Source organism: Mustela nigripes, chromosome 2 (assembly GCF_022355385.1).
Source record: "Mustela nigripes isolate SB6536 chromosome 2, MUSNIG.SB6536, whole genome shotgun sequence".
In the NCBI taxonomy this organism is placed as follows: Eukaryota; Metazoa; Chordata; class Mammalia; order Carnivora; family Mustelidae; genus Mustela; species Mustela nigripes.
Window position 1 is genome coordinate 102,626,691 of NC_081558.1, and position 25,183 is coordinate 102,651,873.

General features: G+C 34.1%; 1 protein-coding gene across 17 annotated transcripts in view; it reads right to left on the reverse strand.

Annotated features, from left to right (window-relative positions):
• The window catches only part of DLG1 (discs large MAGUK scaffold protein 1), a 261,346-nt gene that overhangs the window by 112,356 nt on the left and 123,807 nt on the right, over window positions 1–25,183 (reverse strand). For 9 of the 17 annotated variants that reach the window (XM_059391228.1, XM_059391229.1, XM_059391227.1 and 6 more), the window contains one exon: window positions 9,896–9,994. The exons of the other annotated variants lie outside the window; for them this stretch is intronic. In XM_059391228.1, coding sequence (XP_059247211.1) covers window positions 9,896–9,994 — 99 coding nt within the window. The remainder of the gene's footprint in view (window positions 1–9,895; window positions 9,995–25,183) is intronic. 17 annotated transcript variants of the gene reach the window in all.

The following is a 25,183-nucleotide window of genomic DNA, read 5'->3' on the forward strand; positions in this document are numbered from 1 at the left end:
AATTTTAGGAGGTATGTTTATGAACACTAATAATTCTGCTATTCCAATTAACTAAAGAACTAAACATAAAAAATGTGTGAAAGAAACATTATACACAGAATAACCATTTTCTTCCAAGTGTATGGGCTTTCCTAAAAGGTTCAAATATTTTACACTATTTTTGGCAAAGAACTAGATCTGGATGATATGATAAAATGCTTAAGGACAACACAGTTGCATGGTTAAATAATTATATATTATGCATTTAGACTACATGAAGCAGCAGGTTAAAAATGAGAAACCTTATTATATATAAACATGACATTAACTACTTTATATGCAGGTCCTACCTTTGACTGTAATAATCTACCTTCAAATAATTTAGTGAAAACCAAACCTAATAAATACAAATACTATTTGTTTTTCAAATTTTTAATTTAAATTTGATTAATCAACATGATACAAATACTCTTTGTATGATTATTATTTAAGTAAAAGTAGTCAACTTACAGACATTTGAGATTTTATGAATATCTGACATTATCCAATGACCCATAGAGATTCCTCAAATTGATAGTATTTCACTTCAACAAAAAAATTAATGGTACAACTTCACCCCATTTTGTTTAAGCAATTACAGACGATGACACGAAAGAAAGGGGTACTTAAAGTTACAAAAGAAGTTACATTCTTCAAAAATTATGGCAACAAAGCCTTTTGCTTCCCTCTGCCCATTTATTAACAAACATACAGTGAAAAAAGTTGTTTTTTACCATCATCGTTGTACAGAAGTTATCTTTTGATTCTAGTCCTATAAAAAGTCTATTTGATATTGAAATATACAAAAACAAAATGATATAAAGTATTAAACTTACTTCAAAATAAAATAATGACAAAGAAGGACACAAATGGGAGGGATTATGGGTCATATGAGCACACACGAGTTAATGATTTGTTATAGTTTGGTAATGAGTATATATATGTGAGAGTTCACATATTAATTAATTCACATATTAATAATTTAATAGTTCACAATTAATAATTCACATATTAGTTCACATATTAATAGTATGTGAAATAATAGTTCACATACTATCCCTCTACATGTAAGTATTTATTTTTAAAGATCTTATTTATTTATTTGACAGAGAGAGAACACAAGTAGGCAGAGCAGTAGGCAGAGAGAGGGGGAAGCAGGCTCCCTGCTGAGCAGAGAGCTCGATAAAGGGCTGGATCCCAGGACCCTGACATCATGATCTTAGTCAAAGGCAGAGGCTTAACCCACTGAACCACCCAGGTGCCCCAGTATTTTTGAAAATTTTAATAAAAAGTAAAGCAAAAAAATTATATTGAGTCAACTGCTCAGTTTGTAGGAGGTTAATAACTAAGGCAGTTGTAAAATACTATAGGTCAGAGTTGCTATTAAGTTATTAGCATTCACACCATAAAGTTGATTTTAATTTTCAAGTTCTGTTCAAAATAAAAAATACAGACTAGTGAAATAATTTGCAATTTTGACTTGAAGAACATGGTAATATACGTACAATAAGTTATTTTTAGATGTATCTTTAGAATTAACATGAGTGAGTGATCATACTTGAAGGGAAATGATGGTAATAAAGAACATGAAATTGGACAAGAAACAAGAGTGTTCACATTGAGGATTAAGCAAGAATTTCAACCAAAAGTAATGTCAGGGTAAGAAAACCTAGCTATTTTAAAAAGACAGGTCATAAAAAATAGTCTCGAATAAGAGCCTATATAAAGAAAGCTCAAGAGGCATGATGTCTGTCTCAAGTCTAGTTGCCTAAAATAAAGATGAATTAAGACATTTAACTTGGAACAAACTATACTTTTACTTAATAATAATTTACTTAATTCTATTTTTACTTAGTAATTTTACTTCATTATAATTGTATTATGAAATACAGAAATGTTTCTGAGAAAGTAATACTCCCTAGCTCTCCAATTTGGAGGTAGGAATGGAAATAAATGGGTAGGACAATCTGAATGGGTTTGGAGGGTATGATACACAATTCAGAAAGACACAACACCCTAGAAACAAAGTTAAAGAACAGGGTACTTCTAAAGGAAGCAATGCAGAAAAATTTGGCCCCAGAAAGCACATACTTCGAAAAAGCCGAGGTAAAGAGTACTAAAATTAGAAATGGTAGCAAATCTGGCTAGTTTAAGACCTTGGGATCTGTAACTGGGACAGTGGGTAGCAGAACAGGTGACATGAAATTATCACCTTTACTTAGCAGTCAATTAAACAACAACAAGAATTAAGAAGAATCTACTTGAAAGTTATTTCAAATGAAGAAACCCCTTCCGTTGCACCTTGCTTCAAGTGACTTCAAGTGACACCAAAAGACTTGGTTCTGGTGCTATCTCTATTTCACTCCACCATTCAAGTAAATCTGACTATACAGGTAAGTCACAAGTGATATTTAAACTCATTTATTTCATCTATAAAGAGACAGCAACACATGTTTTTACCTAAGAGGACTATGTAAAGACACAGCAAATACAAAGGAAAACTTACTGTAAACTACAGGAAACTACTGTTAATCCATTATTAGTATATATATTAATATATTAGTATATTAGTATATTATAATTTAATATACTATTGTGTATGTGTCAACTAGGATAATAATGAAGTCCTATAATACAATTAGAGATGGGGTGGGGGTTAGTAAAGGGACAGGAATATTCTAAAAAAGAGGTACTAGTAAACCCCTAAAGAATTTGACCAAGTATCAATAACAAGACTTAAGAAACATAATTCTGCTCATGCAATTTTTAGCATTCTATTTCATTAATAATGGGTCTCACAGGGATTGCTGCTGTTAACACATCACAGCATCCTTATACAATTTCAAAAAGCAGTATTACATTTTTTTAAAAACCTTTAAATAATTCTTAAATCCAGTTATTTAAAAACAGGCCAAAATTAGGAGTTTAGAAAACACTTTAATGCTGTGCATTGTATTTCTCCTTTTACCATTTATCAAAGTTTTATTACGTTATTTAATCTGTCTCCTTCTCCCCTACTAAATTATAAACAAGTGTTCTTTTTTTTTTTTTTTTAAAGATTTTATTTATTTATTTATTTAACAGAGAGAAATCACAAGTAGAGATGGAGAGGCAGGCAGAGAGAGAGAGAGGGAAGCAGGCTCCCTGCTGAGCAGAGAACCCGATGCGGGCCTCGATCCCAGGACCCTGAGATCATGACCTGAGCCGAAGGCAGCGGCTTAACCCACTGAGCCACCCAGGCGCCCACAAGTGTTTTTCATATAAAGAACTCACAAACCACAGAGAACACCTCTTAGATTCTAATTTGAGACATACTGCATGAAAAGGTAAATGCTATCACTTAAGGAATCAATGTAAGATAAGGAGTGTATGTAAAAATAAATAGGATGGATTCTGGGAAGACGGCACAATAGGAAGTACCACAAATTTGTCACCCAGATAATAACTGTACTGGCAGAATCTATGTGATGTAACTAATTTGGAATTGTATTGAACTCCAGAGTAGTCTGTTGAAGGCCTGCAACTTCCAGGGGAAGTACTGGATGGTAAACTGTGGTTAATTGTCAATTTTAGCTCTTAGCACAGTAGCAGCTATTCAACTCCCATCCTCTGCCCTGTAACAGCTAGTTGGGGAAGTGCTCCTGGAGTAGCCGGCACAAAAACTACACAACCCAGGAGGGGAAAAAAACCAAAAACAAACAAAAACTACCCTCCAAATACAGGGGATCTGTGCTCTGATTGCTTCTGATCACTGGTGTGCAAAGAGGCAGTGGCCATTATTGAACTGCCCATAATTGATACAAGTCTTCCCCCCTCTGGTTGAAGGGACTCCAGAGGACTTAAAGGGCAAACACCTCCTCCCACCATTTCATTTTTCTCTTTTTCCCCTTTTGAGAGTCAGGCACTGAAACCTAGGATATTCAAAAGCAGCCACATACACAAGGGCAGGCAGGGAAAAAAAGACCTGAGGAAGACCTTAAGTTTATACTACAGACTGATTCTTGGCACAGAGATAGCCTACAACAATTAAAAAGCCCCAAAACAACAACTACAAAATAAAAATAAAACCTTAGGAGAGGAGGAAAATCTGATTTCCCGAGTTAGAGCATCCTAAGAGTCAAAAGTCCAGTGTTCAGCAAAGAAATCAAAAGGCATGCAAAGAAACAATATAGTGTGGTCCATTCAAAGGAAAAGAGGAAGGAATGAAGGAAAGAAGGAAAAGAAAAAAAGGAAGGAAGGGCCTTTAAAAAAACCTGGTGCCAGATCTACTACACAAAGACTTTAAAACAACCATATTAAAGATGTTCAAAGAACTAAAAGAGAAGGTGAACAAAGAAAATGAAAAAATAAAAGGGAAAATTTATAAAAGATAAAATAGAAAAGTCTATAAAAGAGAGAAAACCTAAAGGAAAATCAAAAGGAAATTCTGAAGCAAAAAAGTTCAATAAATCAAAAATTCAATATAACAATTCAAAGGCAGATTTGAACAAGCAGAAGAATTGATGAACTTGAAGATAGGACAATGGAAATTACTAAGTCTGAGGAAAGAAAGAAAAGGACTAAAGAAAATGACCAGACACTAAGGAACCTTGGGTCACCATGAAGCAGACCAACACATATATCATGGGAGTCCCAGAAGAGGAGAGATCAAGTAGCAGAGAAAATATCTGAAGAAATAATCACCAAAACATTCCCAAATTTGATGATAACAACCACCAACCATAACAAGACATGAAGAACAACATCCAAGCTCAACAACCTCATGGTAGGATGAACTCAGAGAGACTCACACTAGGACACATTGTAATCAAACTCTTGAAAGACAAAAACACAGAATTTTGAGAGCAGCAAGAAAAAAGTGACTCATTACATACAAGGGATCTTCAATAAGATTATCAACATGTTTCTCTGAACTCTGGAAGAGTTCCAGAAACTCTGGAAGTGAGAAAGTAGTGAGCCAATATATCTAAAGTACTAAAAGAAAAAAACCTTTGTCAACCAAGAACCCTGTATCTGGCAAAACTGTTCCTCAAATGTGAGGGAGGAATTAAAATATTCCCAGATAAACAAGAGCTGGGGCGGGGGGCGGGAGTTTGGTTATCACTAGTACAGCTGCCCTGAACAAAATTCTTTGCTCAAGAGTCTTGCAGGTTGAAATTAAAGGACATGAGAGAGTAACACAAGGTGTTTGAAGAAATAAAGATCTCAGTAAAGATAAATACAAGAGCAATTATAAAACCTAATATTGTAAGAGTTGTAACATCACTTTATATTTTCTACATATTGTTAGAGGAAATGCTTTCAGTCTTTCACCACTGAGTACAATGACTGCAGTCGGTTTTCACATATGAAAAGATGAAGAGAGTTCTGTAGATGTATGACAGTGATGGTTGCAAAACAATATGAATGTACTTAATATCACTGATATGTAGGGGTGCCTTGGTGGCTCAGTAAGTGTCTGCCTTCAGCTCAGGTCATGATCCTGGATCCTGGGATGGAGCCCCACATCACGCTCCCTGCTTAGCGGGGAGCCTGCTTCTCCCTCTGCCTTCTGCCACTTCCCCTGCTTGTCTTCTCTCTCTTGCTCACTCTCAAATAAATAAAATCTTAAATACCACTGATATATAATCTTAAAAATGGCAAATTTCTACATTATGTGTATTCTACCACAACTAAAAAAATTGGAAAACATGTATGACTTCAAACTAATTATGCAGATGCATTAAAGACAAATTGAAACATATTCTACAAAATAACTAGCTTGCTTTCTTCTAAAATGCCACATTCATGAAAGACAGTGGGGCTACTCCAGATTACGGAGACTAAAGTGTCATGAAGGCAATGTGAAATCTTGGACTGGCTAAAGGACCTATTTTTTTTTTCCTCTAAAGTACATTATTGGGGCAAATGGAAAAATACAATGTTTGCAGATTAATGACACTAATTTTATTTTAATGTTCATTTTCTGATGTAGCTCATGTACTGTGTTAATATTTCTGTTCTTAGGAAAAAACATTTAGTGTTATAAAGCATTTGTATTTGGAGGTAAAAGGGACATGAGAGAAACTTCCTTTGAAATGATTCATAAAAAGTAATATATAAGAAGGGAAATGATAAAGCAAATATGGTAGGTAAAAATGTTAAGAATTGGGGAATCTGGGTAAAGGTATATGGGAATTCACAGCATTATTACTGAAACTTTCTTAAATCTGAAATGATCTGAAAATAATGTAGAATAAACAAAACAAACTCAAAATACATATAGAATAAGGGCACCACAGTCAGATATTAATGTGTGGTTAAAAAGGCTCATCAAGGTAACTCAAAGTATGGTCTTCTGTTTAAAACTACCAGTAAAATGAAAATATATCAAGTCATCCTTTAGGTTATACTAAAGATCAAGTGATTTGAGATTCAATGCTCAGATGTTTTGTGAAACTTGAATGGTCCAAAAGCAATAAAAAATGGTCTGCACTGGCTATACCTCTTATGTACCTACTCTCATGTCACGTGGTTATTGTTAACTGTCTATTGGATAGAAAGGAGTCTCCTGGAGGACAAGGATAATGTTATATTCATCTTAGTAATGATATGACTGGAATAATAACAAAAAACTGAACACCAATACCTCTGAAGCACATATATGAATATGTACAAAGAATTTTACACACACAAATTAGTCACTTTTAGCAATTACATGACAGATCCACAAAACTGGTAGAAAGAGTCTAAAGCATCTGGTTTTAAAGCAGAGTATTTACTCTGGGGTGGAAAAAAGATATTTAATAGGTCAGTATCTATGTAGAGAACTGAGGCTATTAGAAGCTGAGACATTTCTACATTGTCACACAGCTAGAAAGGGGTGAGGCCAGAAAGTGGTAGTTAGGTCTCACTATAAAATCTGCGCTCTTCATTCAACTTCAAGCAGTCGTTTGTTATGCCTTCTTCTGTACTGCTGTGTATAATAAGCCTAATAATTCCTAATATGGAAAGCTTTTAAAAATTTAAAAGACCAATATAAAAGTACTCTGAAAAGTATAATAAGCATTTAAAAGTAATCAGGGAGGCATTATCTTCCATTTTAATAGATGAAGGGAGGATAAAATGTAGACATTAAGTAACTTGTTTGAATTGCAAAGGTAGGATGCGAATCCAAACCTTATGTCTTCTACTTCTATTTCTATTATATCCTGATGCATCTAAAATGTAAAGTAGTAGATCTTTAGAAGAAAAATTATTTCCATTTAAAGTTTAAAACTGGGTTATAGATTAAGTATAGCTTTCAAGTTTATTTGAGGACATTTTAATCACTTATACCAATTTTTATAATGTCCATATTCTACTTCATTAATCAGGAACGCACTTACTGATTCCAGAAAAATGAGGCACACCTATAGGCTTTTCACATTATACAACATAAATGATTAATCTACTCTACATGGGCTTTCAGTGTATTTAAAAACTTAAAATGAGGCAAAGTAGAATACATAAGCCTTTGTCTTGTGCACATATCCTCATTTGTTTTTCTAACTTGTTCCCTGGTTTACTGTCTCAAAGAAATATGAGATAACACTAATAATATGAACAGCCAAGATTATGTGCCAGTTGCACATATGCCATTATTCTTCCAACAACATCTTAAGCTAGTACTACTATCATCTTCAGTGTTAACAGATGAAGTAACAGAAGCTCAGTGTGGTTAAGGAAACTGCTCAGAGTTACACAGCTTATAAAGTGGTAGGACTAGAATTCCAAACCAGATCTATCTGCCTCTAAGACCTCTCATTTATAACTACAAGGCTATGTAATGTCTCAACAATTTCCAAATATAGTGTGATGTTAGGGACACTTGGGAGTAAATAAGTCAGAGGTCTTTGAGCAGGAAAGGACAGGTTCCTTATGCAACATAAGAACAAAAACTACTATGAAGTTTCAAAGGGTTTTGGAACTATTTTAACACCAAAAGATGAATTGAAATGACAAGAGTAAAATAAACTTCCAAATCCCCTACTTTAAAAAAAATATTGTATTACTAAGTCCTAGATGCTTGGAGAGAGGTTATATTATTACAATATTACAATAAAACATAGGCTGCTTACTTAGAATTATATTTTATTTATATGTTCAATTTCTTCTATGCAACACAGAGAAAAAAATCCATCTGGATTTATCTATCATTTACAACGATTTAACTTTTAATGATTTTCACAAAGGGTGAACTATTACGTAGAAACAGTAACATTATCAGACTGAATGAAGTCTTAGTGGAGTATCTGTAATTTCCCCTAGAGTCCTATTTGGTATAATGTCCCTCTTGAATTTCATTTTTTAGGAGGGGAAGGACACTGAGATAAGTAATAATTGATATCCCATTTTACTTCCAATAGAACTTATACAATAAGCATACAATTTTTATCTAGATTTTATGCACAGATCAGTAATAGTAAAAATAGCTAAAGATGCATTTATTTATACTCTAAATGAGACTGAGATTGTATACAATCAAGATCTGAGTTATTTATTATATGCAATAATACTATCATTATTTTGACTTTGGATGACTTAGTTTATAGGGTAGGTAATGTCTTATTAAGTCATCCCTTGGAATTACTGAAGGATTTGTCTAGCATTTTAGTTTTTGACTGTCACATTACTTTTTATTTTGTTTTCAAATTTTTATTTAAATTCTAGTTCGTTAACATATAGTACAAAAAAACCCATATAGTACAATGTTAGTTTCAGGAGTAAAATTCAGCGATTCATTACTTACATATAATACCCAGTGCTCATCATAAAAGTGCTGTCCTAAATATCCATCACACATCTAGCTCATCCCCCACCCCGCAATTGCCCTCCATCAGCCCTCAGTTTGTTCTCTAAGAGTCTCTTATGGTTTGCTTCCTTCTCTTTCCTACCCCCCACAAACATTCATCTGTTTTGTTTCTTAAATTCCATATGTGAGTGAAATCATATGGTATCTGTCTTTCTCTGACTTATTTTGCTGAGCATAATACACTCTAGCTCCAACCATGTTGCAAATGGCAAGATTTCATTATTTTTGATGGCTGAGTAATATTCCATTGTGTGTGTATACACACACATTACCTTTTTAAAAAATAAACTTTTATTAGAGTAATTTTAGATTTACAGAAAAGTTGCAGAGATAGCACAGAGTTTCAATATACTTTACATGTATGGGGTCTTATTTTTAACAGATAAATATGAACGTTATCTAACCAAATGACAGAGAAAGAAATATTTCCAAAGAAGGTAAATATATATTGGAAAACAAATATGAATGACACATCTAGTGTAATATGAAGATAAAGATTTTTATTATCTTTAGAAAATAAAATTTCCTGGGGTGTCTGGGTGGTTCAGTGGGTTAAGCCGTTGCCTTCAGCTCAGGTCATAATCTCAGGGTCCTGGGATAGAGCCCTGCATCAACCTCTCTGCTCAGCAGGGAGCCTACTACTTCCCCTTCTCTCTCTGCCTGCCTCTCTGCCTACCTGTGCTTTCTCTCTCTGTTAAATAAATAAAATCTTAAAAAGAAAAAAAAAAAAGAAAATTTCCTAAAGCAAATAAAAACTGGTTCAAGCAGATTTATAAATACAAAATGCATGATAACAAATCTAAGGAGGTTCAATATTACGAAGTTTAAAATGTGTCCTATTTCATAGTTAACCTAAAAAAATGACACATACTGAACCCATTTTATATTAAATCCCGAATATTTAATTCCCTAAAAACACAAGGTGAAGTCCAAAGTGAATTACTAAATCTAACAAAGAAATAGTTAAAACAGTTTGAAAAGAATACAAATGAAACATTAAAAGCAAATGAAATGTTTATAAAGAAAAAAGAAACTAATAAAAACCTGTGGTATGGTGGGTAGGATGACAGTATTCTCAGCAGGGACTGGCAGGACAGGGATCACAGGGACAGTGGGAGAAGAGGGAGGTACAGCTTCTGTTGGCTAAAAATCATCAATGACAAAAAATCAGGAAAAATACCAAAATAAAAGAAAAACACATAACAGAAAATTTTGCCATAATATATTATAGTTTTCAGAAATAACTGAGAAAAAGGTAAAATATTAATGTTACTTCAATTTAAATGAGAAAAATGCTCTCCAGAAATTATTTTAGAAATCATTATGCTACTAATAATAGTTTTAATAACTGTAATTAAAATGAGAGACTACTTTTTAGATATTTCAATGAAAACAGTAAAAGATAATGACTTACAATTTTGCTCCTCTAGGAGACAAAACACTTACTTCAAAGACTACAAAATATTTTTCCAGGATTCAGAATATTATTTGATTACTTTCCTCCTTGCATTCAAGGAATCAAAAGCAATTTTATTAGCCTATAACTGGGGCTCAGAAATTCACAAAGGATTCAAAGGACTTAAAAACTGAATCTATTATCACTTTTAAAATCTATGCTATTGACCTCTACTATTAAGAGCTGTACTAAGCTGCCTTAAAATTGCCTTCAAACGGGCATCTAGGTCGTACAATCAGTTAAGCGACGCATCTTGGTTTTGGGTCAGGTGGTGATCTCAACATTGTGGGATAAGCCCCAAGCTCAGAAGGAAGCCTGCTTAAGTTTCTGCTTCCCTCTACCTTGGCCCCCTCCCCTGCACCCATGCTCTCTCTCTCAAATAAATAAATCTTTTAAAACAACTGCCTTTAAAGTCATTAATTCAACTAACACTGAGTAACTATTATGTGCCACACATATTCCAGAAAAAATTAAAAAAGAACTCTAGTGACATAAACTAAGGGGCTTTGATATTTACACTCAACACTCTATCTGGCTTGATTCATTTAATTTTACAAAGATGTAAATGTAAAACAAGACGTGTTTTGTAACTTGTCCTAAACCTTGTTAACTGGATTAATTCATAAACATTTATTAACTAATAACATACTCTACATGTATAAGAGAAACATTAAAATCCAACTGATTACAGGACAAGGTGCATTAAAAGAGACAGGAAGAACAAATTTGCTGAAATCAAAACTATGCCTTTCCTAACAAAGAAATACAAAATAAAATTACAATGTTGACCTTCTTGGCCTATCAGTTAATCAAAATTTATTAAAAATGCGTGGATTCTCTTCAACAATGGTGCTGGGAAAACTGGATATCCACATGCAAAAGTAATGAAGTTATATCACTCTCACATCATATACAAAAATTTAAAAATTAATCAACAATAGAAATATACATACTAGAACTCATAAAACCAGAAAACAAAGGGGTAAATCTTCCTGACCTTAGATTTGACAGTGAATTCTTAAATATATCAAAAGTATAAGTGACAAGAATAAATGAACCAGACGTCATCTGAACACCAGAGAAAATATTTTGTCTACCAAAGGACATTATCAAGAAAGTGCAAAGACAACCTACAAAATAGGACTAAATGTTTACAAGTCATACATCCGATGGGGGTTTAATAGCCAGAATATATAAAGAACTCTTACAACTCAACAACAAAAAGATAGTTTAAAAATGGGCAAAGGACTTTGGTGGTCATTTCTGCAAAGGAGATATACAAATGGCAAATAAGCACATGAAAAGATACTCAACAAATTATTATTCATTAGAAAAATGCAAATCAAAGTTACAGCAATAAATCACTTCACACTTACTAGGAGGCTGTAATAAAAAAAGAAAAACAAAAACAGAAAGAAACTACATTGGCAAGGATGTAGAGAATTTGTAATCTTCAAAAACTTTTGGTAGGAATGTAAAATGGTGTAAGCTGCTATACAACAGTTTGATGGTTCTTCAAAAAAAGCTAACCATAGTATTACCATATGACCCAGCAATTTCTACTAAGTATATATAGACTCAGAAGAACTGAAAACAGGGAGTTGGATACTTTACATCACAATGTTCAGTGATGCATTATTCACAACAGCTGAAAAGGTGGAAAAAACACAAGTGTCCATCAAAGACAAATGGATAAACAAAATGTTATATATACATGCAATGAATTATTATTCAGTCACAAAGAGGAATGAAATTCTGACTCATGATACAACACGGATGTATACTGAAAACATTATGTTCTCAAGTGAAATGAATCAGACACATAAGGACAATATTGTATGTTCGACTTACATGAAACATTCAGAATAGGTATACTCATAGAGATAGAAAGTAGAATGGAAGTTACCACGCTAGGAGAGAAGAGCATGGTAAGTTAATGATTACAGAGTCTGTGAGAGGACATGAAAAGTTTTGGAAATCTAATAGTGATGGTTGCAACACTGAGAATGCAATTAATGCCACAGAATTATTTTTTAAAAAGGTTAAAATGACAAATTTTATGTCAGATATATTTTGCCACAATACAAATCTCAAAGTAAATTTTAATGCATGGAAACAGGACCTTTCCCACTGTTGTTGGATGTATAAATTCATACAAACTTTAAGAAAAGCAATTTAGTAGTAATTATCTACAGCCTTAAAAAAGTCTAAGCTTTTAGACTTAATTCTAGAAATCTACCCAAAGTGAACAATTTAAAAAACAAGTATTCTAAGAGTCTTAATACATTCTACTGACCACTGTTTATACTTGGGAAATGTGGAATATCCTAAATATCCAAAGGTGCTGGAATGGTTAAGTATACAAATAATGATAATTATGTAAAATTAAATATTACACAACCAATTAAAAATCATCTGTAAGAACCATCTGTAGATCTGGCTTGGAACTCTAGTCACTAATTATATATTGTTTCCATAAAAAAAAACCCTTTAAATTCCATATTATGAGTTTAAAATGCATCACTTAAATATTAACCAACTTTCAGTTTAATACTCATATCACTTTTTAAAAATTTTTGAGGTTCTGCCTCTAGATTTACAACAAAGTGTGCGAAAAAAGATAGTTTTAAAAGAACTGCCACTTGATCAACTAGGTATACCTACAGGAAATGAAATGAATCCCATCTCTACCTTATACAATACTTAAGATTAGTTACAGACTGTTTGCTAACATAAGAGAAGTACAAAAATTAGATTTCTAAATGATATTAATGACAGAATGTTACCATGACCCTGGTGTAGGTAAAGACTTCTTTAACAGTAAGGTACAGATTATTGAAGCCAAACAGGGTAAGGAGAGTGTCTGTATGCAGGGAGTAGAGGGGTGGCAGCGGTCTAGAACAGGGTGCTTGGAGCCTGAGCAGAAAAAGGAGGGTATCCATATGGGCAGAGCAGTGGAAGCAGGCTGATGTGTTTTGTTTGAACCTAAATGTGGCAGTAGCAGTAGTCTGGCATGAAGTGTAGGGGCCTCAGTGGAGTAAGAAGGAGATATGATGGAGCTTGGGCAGAGTAAGGAGGGTGTCCCACCGAGAGAAGTGGTGATGGGAGATTGCTGACATACAGGAGATTTTGATCTAAAAAATACATACATAAAGGATAAGGGGAATAAGATACCTCGTGTCAGAGAAAGGAGTTATGAATATGGAAAGGGAAAAAATTAACATGATATCTATGGTTCCAGAACAGAACTGGAGGTATTAGCATGAATGCACGGCTTTCAATATATAGAGATAGACTTGGAAACACAGACATACGTGTGTGTATACATACATATATTCCCTAACTCTGCCCACAAAGATGATCTGGGGGCAGTAACACACCAATAGCATGAACACACCTAGCATTCAGATCATGGTTTCTAAATACCAATTCTCAAATTAAAAAACAAAAGGAGTCTTTGGATTTCAAAATGGCTAATTCCAGTGCTAGAGCTTAGCAAGTACAATAAGATCCTAGAACAACTTGCTGTGCCAGAAAATACAGAAGTGCTCATGGAATAATGAGGGCAGGACAAAAGACACAGGAGTTAGCTTGAAGAGTTTTGATCAGTCAGACTGGGAACAATTTGAGATTCGAAATAAAGATAACAGTGGCATACACAGAATAAAAACAGGATTCCAAGAGTCCATATTGATATAATAATTATAAAAATAAATGAAAAGATGAGAAAGCATTTCCTTATAGTAGGATGCCAACTAAAAGATGTAGAAGGAATTCTGGAATTTTAAAATCATAATTTGGCAACCACCACAGAAATAATACATTCAAACAAATCAATAGATATAAAAATTCCAATGCTGCTGAATGAACCTTCCCTTTCATTCTAGTAGATGAAAGTTTAAATAGGACACATGGATCCACTCAAGTATTTCTCTTAAAAACACTTATTAATTACAGTGAAGAAATCTAGCAGATACTATCTTAATCAAAGTTACTAGCACCAAGGATGGGACAACTCAAAATCATGCTACCTGATAGGATAAAGAACCTATCACTTCTCAGAAACTCCAGTCAAAGATGCGTAACCTGAATCCAATCACCGAATAACAGACAAGCCCAAATTGACTGATACACTACAAAATAACTGCTGCAGTCATCCACACTATCAAAGAAAAAAAAAAGTCTAAAGTTTATAATTATTTTTTGTAATATCAGGTTTTTAAAACAGCTTTATTGAGATAAAATTGACATACAAAAAACTTCACCCATTTAATGTAAACAACTTAAATGAGTTCAGACATATGCATGTACCTGTAAAACCATTACAATCAAGATACTAGATATATCTATCACCTCTAAAGTTTCCTTATGCCTCTTCAACAGGGTCAGATATTAGCTGATTAATAATCTACTTTAACATAAAAATAAGACAGAGCTAAATGCTTATATCAAATTTCAACATCAAGCACAAAAATCTCCACTAGGCAGCTGCTCTCCAAGACCTTTATGATAAACTATAAATCCTTTAATATTACATTTAAACCTCATGGTAACCTTGGCTTTAAGTCTCTTCTGAAATCTACCTCCTTTAGATAAGGATCTGAATACCATTTTTAAGAAATCCTAAAACAACTTATGTCATCTTAATTCACTCCACTCTCTATATGGCAATGAACAAGTAGTTTGAAAAAGAACATAGCTTCTGCCAGTTTCTTGAGAAAGGAAAATCCTGCTGAAAAAGTCTTCAAAAATAAGTAACGTTATCAATACATACAATTTCCTAGCCACAGCTGATAACGAATTCAGGTAACAAAGAATTACAGAACAGCAAAATAATTCATTTAGTTCATCTGAAACAAAAATACAGCCCCAAACAAATAACAGACAATCAAACGAAGGCTGAGTGATACGGGAACAGCACAGATGTTAGATCTGATAATAGAGTAAAATAAAAAGGTAAGAGGATATTTTAAGCACAGGATTTAGAGCAGGGTAAAATTCTGGGGAGTTGTAGAAGATTCTAAATTGGAAAATGTCATGTTTTAGATCCTAATGTAAACAATGAGGTAGCAAAATACAGTCACCATTATATTTGGGTTATTACAGAAAAGGAGAAATTCAGCATAAGCATTTTAACTTGAAAAATCTTATATACATATTTCATTAGACAATGGTAACTGTTATACCATCATCCTTTTACTGCTCCATTTGTATCACTCAGTAAGATCAGTTCCAAAGAGGTTTTTTTTTTAATCATGACCATGTGACTAACAACAGTCTCAGTTGTTTCTATCCATAGCAACACCATGGAATCATTAGCCTCTGAGGCTGCCTTCAGAGACTTGTTTCCATGACAACAGAGGCTATAATATTAACAGTGTCTCAAAGAACATTGCAGAAAATTGTAAATTCCTGTAAAATAATTGGCTTGTACATATTTTAAAAGTACTTTTTCTATGACAGTATGAAATTGACAGCTTCTGGGAAAGTGTTTAAACAATCATTTTTAGAGATTCTTATTAAATTTCTTCATAGTTTACATTTTAAATTCAATGTAAGATCTTAAAATTATGAAATCAGCTTTTAAAATGTAACAGATTTTCACTGGAGTGGTCTGAAGCCTTATTAGGTACAGCCACTTGCATAATGTGTACTGTATATCAACATTCATGACTATGCACCACCTTCTTTCACTGCCATTCATGCAATAATAAATGCCCCTGGCCTCTTCCTTAAGAAAGCAAATACTGCTGAAAAATACTTCAAAAACAAATAACATATCAACACACACAATTTCCTAGCCACAGCTGATAACTAATCCAGCCGTGTAACCAATTCAGCATACAATCAGGAAGGCATATTGAGTAAGCCCACATTTATTAAATCGCATTCTGCTTAAAATAGCTCAAGTGGTTCTTTTATGTGCATATGAATCCTGACTGATACAGGAAGAGACAGAAAGGACAATTAGGCTGCTGTGATAATCCAGATTCTTGAGAGGTCATCAGTGGCTTGGTGAAAATGGACATGAGTAGTCAAATCAAGATAGATTTTGAATGTACACCTAGTGTCATCTGGTGAATAATGGGCAACTGGGAGTTAGGAAGGACTATTAAATAAATAAATAAAAATTAAAAAAAAATCTTAAAAAAAAAAAAAGAGTAACACCCATGGTGCGCCTGGGTGGCTCAGTAGGTTAAGCCTCTGCCTTCGGCTCAGGTCATGTTACCGGGGTCCTGGGATCCAGCTCATCGGGCTTTCTGCTCAGCAGGGAGCCTGCTTTCCCCTCTCTCTGATTGCCTCTCTGTCTACTTGTGATCTCTCTCTCTCTCTCTAATAAATAAATAAATAAAATCTTAAAAAAAAAGAACCCACTTTGGCTATTAAAAATAATCTTTTACATCATAGACCCAAGCATAAAAGATTTGCAAGGCTATGTGAATACATTTTTATTGCTAAATTATTAAAATGATTTTCATAGCAGAAGATAAAAATCTGAAGATAACTGAAATCTTACAGGATAAGATTACAGGATAATTTACATTGACATGTTATATGAATGAGGTAAACTGAGCTTAGAATATACACAAAGATTCAATAAGGTCTAAATAAATTTATACCACATTTAGGGGAAATGAAATACATGAATTAGCAAATCTTTTGTTAATACCTTAGATAACAAGGAAAAGCAATTACTCTTGTGCCACTATTGGTCAATAAGTACTTTATTTCACTTTTGTATGGCAAAGTTAATATTCTTAATCCAAGTTCCTTCGTTTAAAGATCTACTATGCTGTAAGGAGATATGCTTCTCTGATCAAATGTCAAAGAAGCTGTTTAGAAGGGGGCGGAAAACAAAAAAATCCGGCAATGTTTATAGAAGAATACAGCAGAGCAGATGTATCAAAACTCTACTTGGGAATCACTGTACTGAACAGGGGTCTAGTATCTTTAGAATAAAGATATTTTTCATTATTTAAGTCTGACTCTCTCCCCCCTGCTGCAGGGGGGAAAATGTTATCTGAACCAGCTACATGTGACATCCACATCATAATTATGTCAGAAGCAAACCAGGTACATTTAAAAACAAATCACTAGGTGTTAAATTACAAAGTTTTGATTTTAAAATAACAAAGGAGAGATCAGAAAATAGATCCAGTGATTAATAATCTTATTATAGAAACACGGGTACAGTTTTGTTACTTCACACAGATTACCTAGTCCGTGAAACTATTTCTGCTGGCAAGATTCATGATAATGAAGTAAAGTTTACCATCCCTTTATTATGAAAAGATGGTATTCTATCAGCATTCAGCTCGTTCACTTTGTGCTGGTAGAAGGATGAATCAAGAACCACTAAAAATTTAAAGTAAAGAGACCTTAAACTTGGATTTAAAGATATGGTTACATAATTAACAAGTAGGTATGAAACTACAAACTGCAATATACTTTAACCTGATTTTTAAACCAGAAAATGGTCAGAGAAACCTACACAGTCATGGAGTTCATGATTACTAATATAAAATGCGCCCTCAATGCTTTCTAGTAATCATACGTTTACCCTATTCTATTCATTCTTCTAGAAGTCCGTAATGATTCCAGCCCCTGTTGCCTTTCTACTATTCTCCTACCACTTAACTGTTTCAGCCATACTGACCTCCCTGCTGTTCTCCAAATAGCCTGAACTTGGTTTGGTCTCAGTCTTTTATTTACTTACTATGTCTCTGCCAGGAATGCTTTTGCCTCAGATATCCACATGGCTCAATTTCATGACTTTATTCAAGTATCAAATATATGTAGGAGATACTGCAAAAAGATTTTTCTGTGCTTGGGGAGCCACTACCAATCAGGTATTCAAGATGTTCTATCATTTGGTGAACGTAGGACAGAAGTCTCAAAAACACGAAAGTGCCCTCAAATTGCCAGTTTCATGTTTTTATCTACCTAGCAGTAGCTAGTTGCCTAATAATGTCCTATTTGAAAATAAACACGTCTTGCTTAGGTACATTTGCTTAATAGATTTTCATCTTTTTTTATTTTTAAAGATTTTATTTTTAAGCACGCCAGGTGCCCCTCTTCTCTTTTAAAAACTGTATTAGTAAGTATTTTTCACTGACGGCTTATATTTAAAAGCTGTGGTGCCCATCTTCCAAATTTCTAGGTTCTACTAATTTCAGCTTGTTTCTAGGTCCCTTCCACATGTGGCAGCTGCTTCCTATGGTTATTATCTGTTTTACTTTGGTATTTCACTTTTCCTTTTCAAATCTCCAATTCGTTTTTTTTTAAAAGCACCTTCCTCCCCCAATATTACATTCTGTTAAAATAAATGCTGTGGTTCCTGTTTTCCTCACTGGATACCCTGTCAAGGGTACCAAGCCTCTGGTTAAACATAATTCTTTACCACTCTATAATTAGACTGCTTCTCCCACATCTAGATTCCTCACTTAAAAAAAAAAAAAAAAAAAAAAACAGAATATTTTGTGGAACTACTGATAATGGTGGTAATGAAGATGGTAATGATGATGATTATCAGGTATTATTAGGGCTGTGCTTATACTGCCTCATTTAATTTCCAATAAATCTTGATGTGGATAACACTTTTTCATCTCTGTTTTCTACAGGTGGAGGAAAGAGATTCAAAGAATTTAGATGTATTTGTCTAAAGTGCCACAGCTAGTAAACAGCAGAACAGAAACAAACTCAGGCCATTATCCTCTAACAACAGTCTGCTCACCCAGTATGCTACACTGTCTTTTTAAAATATTTTCAGAAGAGTTATTTGGTCCTTATTGTTACTATCATGTTTTACCACAAAGACAATATATAATACCCCCCAAAAGAAACAGAATACTTGTTCAGTCCTTAGCTCAAGGATTGGCAAACATTTTCTTTCTTTTTTTTTTTTTTTTAAAGATTTTATTTATTTGACAGAGAGAGATCACAAGCAGGCAGAGAGGCAGGCAGAGAGAGAGGAAGGGAAGCAGGCCCCCTGCTGAGCAAAGAGCCCGACGTGGGACTTGATCCCAGGACCCTGAGATCATGACCCGAGCCGAAGGCAGCAGCCCAACCCACTGAGCCACCCAGGCGCTCTTGGCAAACATTTTCAAAAAAGGGACAGATAATACATATTTTAGACTTTATGGGCCATGTTTCTGTGTTGCAACTACCCAACTTTGTGCTTGAAAATGGCTATACCCAATACACAAACAGAGCTGTGTTCCAATAAAACTTCATTTATCTATGATAATAAAAATATGCAACTCCTCCCATAAGATCATGGAATTGAAAATAAAAAAATAATACATATAGAAATTTCAAATTTCATCTACAGTTATTTAAAATATTTTTATAAAAAAGGCTTTTATTAATAAAGCAGTGTTCTTATATCTGAAAGAATATAGGCTCTATACTGTATGTAGCCTTTCAGTTCGGGAAGAGTGATTAAAATGACGTGATTTTTGTTTTGCTTCCCATTCCTACCCACCCCCCCTGCCAAATCCTGCTTATGGTACTTAGTATAGATGAAGCAATTAATCCTAACATTGGGATATGCATCTTGTTATCTCCAATTTTCAAAATAACTTCAAAATGATTTTTTTCAAATTTGTAATACTTTGTAGATCTTAGGTAGCTCTACCAAGATCAGTCAGACTTAAATACAGAAAAATGAAGCTGGAAATCTGTTTTGATCCAAATCTCAGATTATAATCTCTAGTTATTTCTCTCAGGACCAACAAAAAATCTGTAAGGCAATCAACTGGTCCTATTCTGTCATAACAATAACTGCTTCACATTCCAGAGCTGGAATTAATTTATTAATATCCACAATTTAGATTTCACAAAAACTAAAAAATATTGTTCTGAAATATAGGATTAAACTGGGGTTTACTAAAGGATAAAGAATTAATAGGCAGGAATCCTTTTAAGAGGTAAGGGAGAAAGTCTTTTAAATACATTTATCTAGAGGCAGAAGTAGTTGTGTTTAGGCTTTCCTAAAATTCCACTACCTCCAGATGTCATTGCCAGTTGGTTTATTCGTGCACAAAATAGGTCCAGTCTTTTTTGATTGATTTGCATATGCCTGTAAAATTATTACATCAGTTGGTTTATTTAAAGTTTGTTAAATAAGGTGTTAATTGTAGGCTACTGTTCTCCACATGGTCTGAACAACTATTTTTGCCTTTATAAAAATTCTAAATTTTAAAAATGGAGGACTGAAATGTAATCTAAATTAGAGTGCCAGGAAGTACAAAGAATAACACAGAAAAAAATCTTTAAAGAAAATGAATCTAAGTCAAATTTTAACGATATAAATTTAAATTCTTCATATGTACAGGAATACATATGCCTAATTTTTTTCGCAGAGAGCTTTGGATTACTTTTGAAATATACATGATTTTGCAAAATCCTGTAGTGTCGAGTTTTTTTAATTAAAAAAAATTTTTTTAAAAATTTTAAGCCAAAGGCAGCCGTATTTGTGGAGCATAACAAATATCATGGAGGACAAGGGGTGTTAAAGAGGAGAAGGGAGTTGGGGTAAATTGGAAGGGGAGGTGAATCATGAGAGACTATGGACTCCGAAAAACAATCTGAGGGGTTTGAAGTGGCGGGGGGGGGGGGTAGGTCGGGGTACCAGGTGGTGGGTATTATAGAGGGCACGGATTGCATGGAGCACTGGGTGTGGTGAAAAAACAATGAATACTGTTTTTCTGAAAATAAATAAATTAATTTAATTTAAAAAAATTTTAAGCCATAGTTCTACATATAAAGTGCCTGGGAAATTTATAGTGGCCAAACCATATTCAGAAGCTCCAAACTTCCTCACAGCCAGCATCAGATTAAATGAAAATAAACAAGTATATAACATTTGCTTATTAGTTCAACAAATATTTTTCAAGCGCATTCACCATGCTAGTTTCTGGGGATATAAGAAAATACGCATCTTATACTATCAGCTCTTGTGAAGCTTGTGGTTCAGCAGCTAATATTAAACAAATCATTCCCAACTGATTACCTGAATAAATTGATTATAGTTGTGATAAGAGGTATGAAGTACAAATCTCATAAAACAAACACTGCTTGAAAATACAGGCAAAAATGTTACAAAGGCTGAATGTCTTATCTTGACCTCATGAGAAGTGGATAATTTTTCAGCACTGTTATTAACACATTATTTTAAAGGTTAACTTTAAAACCTGTTTGAATATATTAAAAATATATAAGCTGCAGCTTGTGAAATTTCTTTTTACCTATCTGTCCTTGACAAAAGGGCCATCTAACAATCATGACACTATACAAAGATGAATACAACACATTTCCTATTTATAAAGAGCTTATATAAGCAAATTTCACTTACTTAGTTCTTTAAGCTATAGCCAATTGAATCTCCATTAAGATACTAATTTTTTAATAGGCTTTATTTTTTAAAGCAGTTTTTAGGTTCAAAGCAAACTTGAGGATAAAGTACAGAGTTCCCACATAGCCTATGCCCAAACACCCTAGTCTTCCCATCATCAACATTTACCACCAGAGTGATATATTTGTACAAATGATGAAGCTACACTGACACACCACTATTATCCAAAGTTCATAGTTCAGGGTTCACTCTTGGACATTCTATAGGTTGTAACAAATGTATAATGTCATTTGCCTACCAATATAAGATCATACAGAAGAGTATTACTATTCTAAAAGTCCTCTGTGTTCTACCTATTCATCATCATTCTTGCCTAGCCCTTGGAAACCACTAATCTTTGTACTGTCTCCATAGTTTTCTCTTTTCCAGAATGTCACATAGTTAAGAGGATAGGGTACGTAGCCTTTTCAGATCGACTTCTTTCACTGGGTAACACGGATTTAAGGTTCCTCCATGTCTTTTCATTTCTTTTTAGTGATAAATCAATTCCTCTGTCTGAAGGTACCACAGTTTATTTATCCATTCACCCACTGAAGGACATTTTGGTTGCTTGCAAGTTCTGACAATCATAAATAAAGGTGCTATAAATAAGTGTGCAGGTTTTCATGTGGACACAAGTTTTTAACACATCTGGGTAAATATCAAGGAGTGCAATGCTGGACTGGTATGGTCAATTTGGTATTTTTAAACGGCTTATATAACCATTATAACACTTTTTTTTTGTTGTTTTTTAATCCTCATCTCTACACTTTTCTAAAGTGTCTTACTGTAAAAATGACTGGGTCTTAAACATTGTTTGAACAAATTTTTAGTGGGTACATATAAATTTCCCTGTAAGAAATTCCACAACATTCTTCAGGTGAAAAGGGGAACAATTAATTTCTAACTCTGAGTCATGGTACCAATCTTACCACTGAGCTTTAGTGGCCTTTTGAGTGGGCAATTAAACTTTGTCAACAGGCAGCACCTCACAACCAGTATAGAAGAATTTTTATCCTAACCTTGGTTTCTTGGTCTGTCAATACCCAAAGGAGACTATTTCTAACTATTCTGCTAGAAACGGGACTGTCTACCTACTTTCTATATATTCTAGTTTAATACAAAGGCAATATATTGCTGAATATAACCAATTTCATTCCTCAGAGGTGAAGAAAAATAGATAAATTTGACATAACACTTCAAAATGCAACTGTCATTAGGCATGAGTCTAAATGTATGAAACATGTATTGAGGAAGATTAGGCCAATTCAAAACGGTCCAAGGTGGAGATATCTTGGTGTGACTATTCAGACTTGCTGCCTGGTGAGAAAAATCAGCAGATAAATGGCTATAAATGATGTACCATACGCCTCTGTTCGCTTGCTAAGTCTATATTTATGCCTGTTGTCCCACTTTACTTATTAATAGTTTTCTCTTTCCATCAAAAGTACTCCAGTTTGGTTGATGAGTTACACAGTCATCCTAATTATAATGAAATTGAATGGTTTCTCTCTTTTCTCTCTCTCTCACCTCCTCATGAGTATCTCTTCCCAGAGGGGTAAAGAGGAAGAGAATCATCAGCTAGAGGATCAGAATAACACTAGATAAAGGGTGATATATTGTTCATAGAAGGTCTAAGGGAGAAATTCTGATGGACAGAAAAATTTGTAATAGTAAAGAATCAGACAATATTGAATACTGTAAGGAAACAATTTTGTAAAGTAAGAAGACAGTAATGTTTGGAGTGAAAGAGAACCTGCAACCTAAGATAAGTATCTTGGAAGGCCCTGTGAAAAAGCACAGATAAGGGGATATCTGAAGGCAGCGAGGGAATGAACCATGAGAATATCTACCGGAAAGAAGGGAACATCAAGATAAAGGCTCTTAGATGGCCACATCTGATATATCTGAGGAATAGGAACAAGGCCAGTATAACCAGAGCAGAGTAAGTGAGGGAGCAGTAGCAAACACGACTGGAAGTACTTCTGGGGTGAGATCATATAGGCATTTTGAGCTGTAGTTAAGAAGGATTTAGAATTTTACTATATACTGGTTCAGAAGCCACAGAAGGGTTAAAAATAAAGTACTGACATTCTCAAAGGATGACGCTGGCTAATGGGTGAACAGACTGTTTAAAGAATAGAGACAGGGAGACCAGTAAGAGGTCTACTGCTGTAGTTCAGGCAAAAAATTAAATAATTTAAAACTAGTAGTTCCGGAAATTCTAAAAAGTGGCCACATCACAAATATATCCTGGACATAGAGCCAATAGGATCTGCTGTTAGACGGAATGTGGACCAAAGGAAAAAATAACAGAAAACGATTCCAAGAGTTTCTATCTTCAGCATCTCAGTGAGTGATGGTGAAAGAAGATGATGGGGAGAACAATAAAATTAGACACTTGTTTTTGACATGTTAACTTTCAGGTATTTAATCCAAGTGGAGATACTGAACAGGAAGTTAAATATACAAGTCTAGTGTACAAGGATTAGCTCTGGGCTAAAGATACAAATACTGATGTTATTTAAAGGCACAGGACTGGATGAGATCACCTGATATGTGAGTATAAAAAGACAGAAGCTCAAGGACTGAACACTCTAACATTTAGTGGTAGAAAGAGGAGGAGAATACTGCAAAGGAAACTGAGTTTGGGAGAATACTGGAAAGGTAGTATTCAAGAGTCAAAGGTGAAAGGAATTTAAAGGAGGGAACGGTCAACTGTGTAAAAGCTGTTATGGGGTCAAGTAAAACAAAAACTTTGTACCAATCATTGGATTTGACAATCTACTCCAAAAGAGGATTTTCTGGTTGGTTGTTTTAATCAGAGTTATTAGAAGAGATATATATGCTGATGAGAATGATTCGGTAGAAGGAGAAAGGTAATGCAGTGAAGAGAGAATTTCAGAAGTTCTTGAATAGTTGAAGGGACTAAGAAGTGAAGGGTGAGCTGTAGGAATACAGATGGATCATTCATTTTAACAAGGTAGAATAAAGAGTAAGATCATCAACTGAGAATGAGGGCCAGGTAGTGACTCTTGGAAATTTAATGTGCACCTTTGGAGCCAGTATGTAGGAGGCAGAGTTGCAATTAACCAAAGTTGAATCTTACCAATGAAGGGGCAACAGTTAATTAAAGGCAGCACTCTTAGTCATGGACCAAGGAATCTGAGTGAGGCAAGGAGGGAAGTGAAAGCATGAAAGGAGTGATAGATAATAGAAAATTATGCTGAAGGTCTTCAGAAGATAAATTTTTCAAAAAAAATCACTGTAATAGGAGAAATGAGCTAAAAAGAAAGTAAGTGCTAGTCAGACTGTTTGAAATGCTTGCAATTAAGATTTTCTAAGTGCACAGTCAATGGTAATAAGGTTTTAAATGTAACTAAGCAGGTCACCCAAGTGAAAGAAAAGACAAGGTTCCTAGAGATAAGGATATCAAAGAATTGAGAAAGTCAAGATTTTGGATAGATCACACAAGGTTACT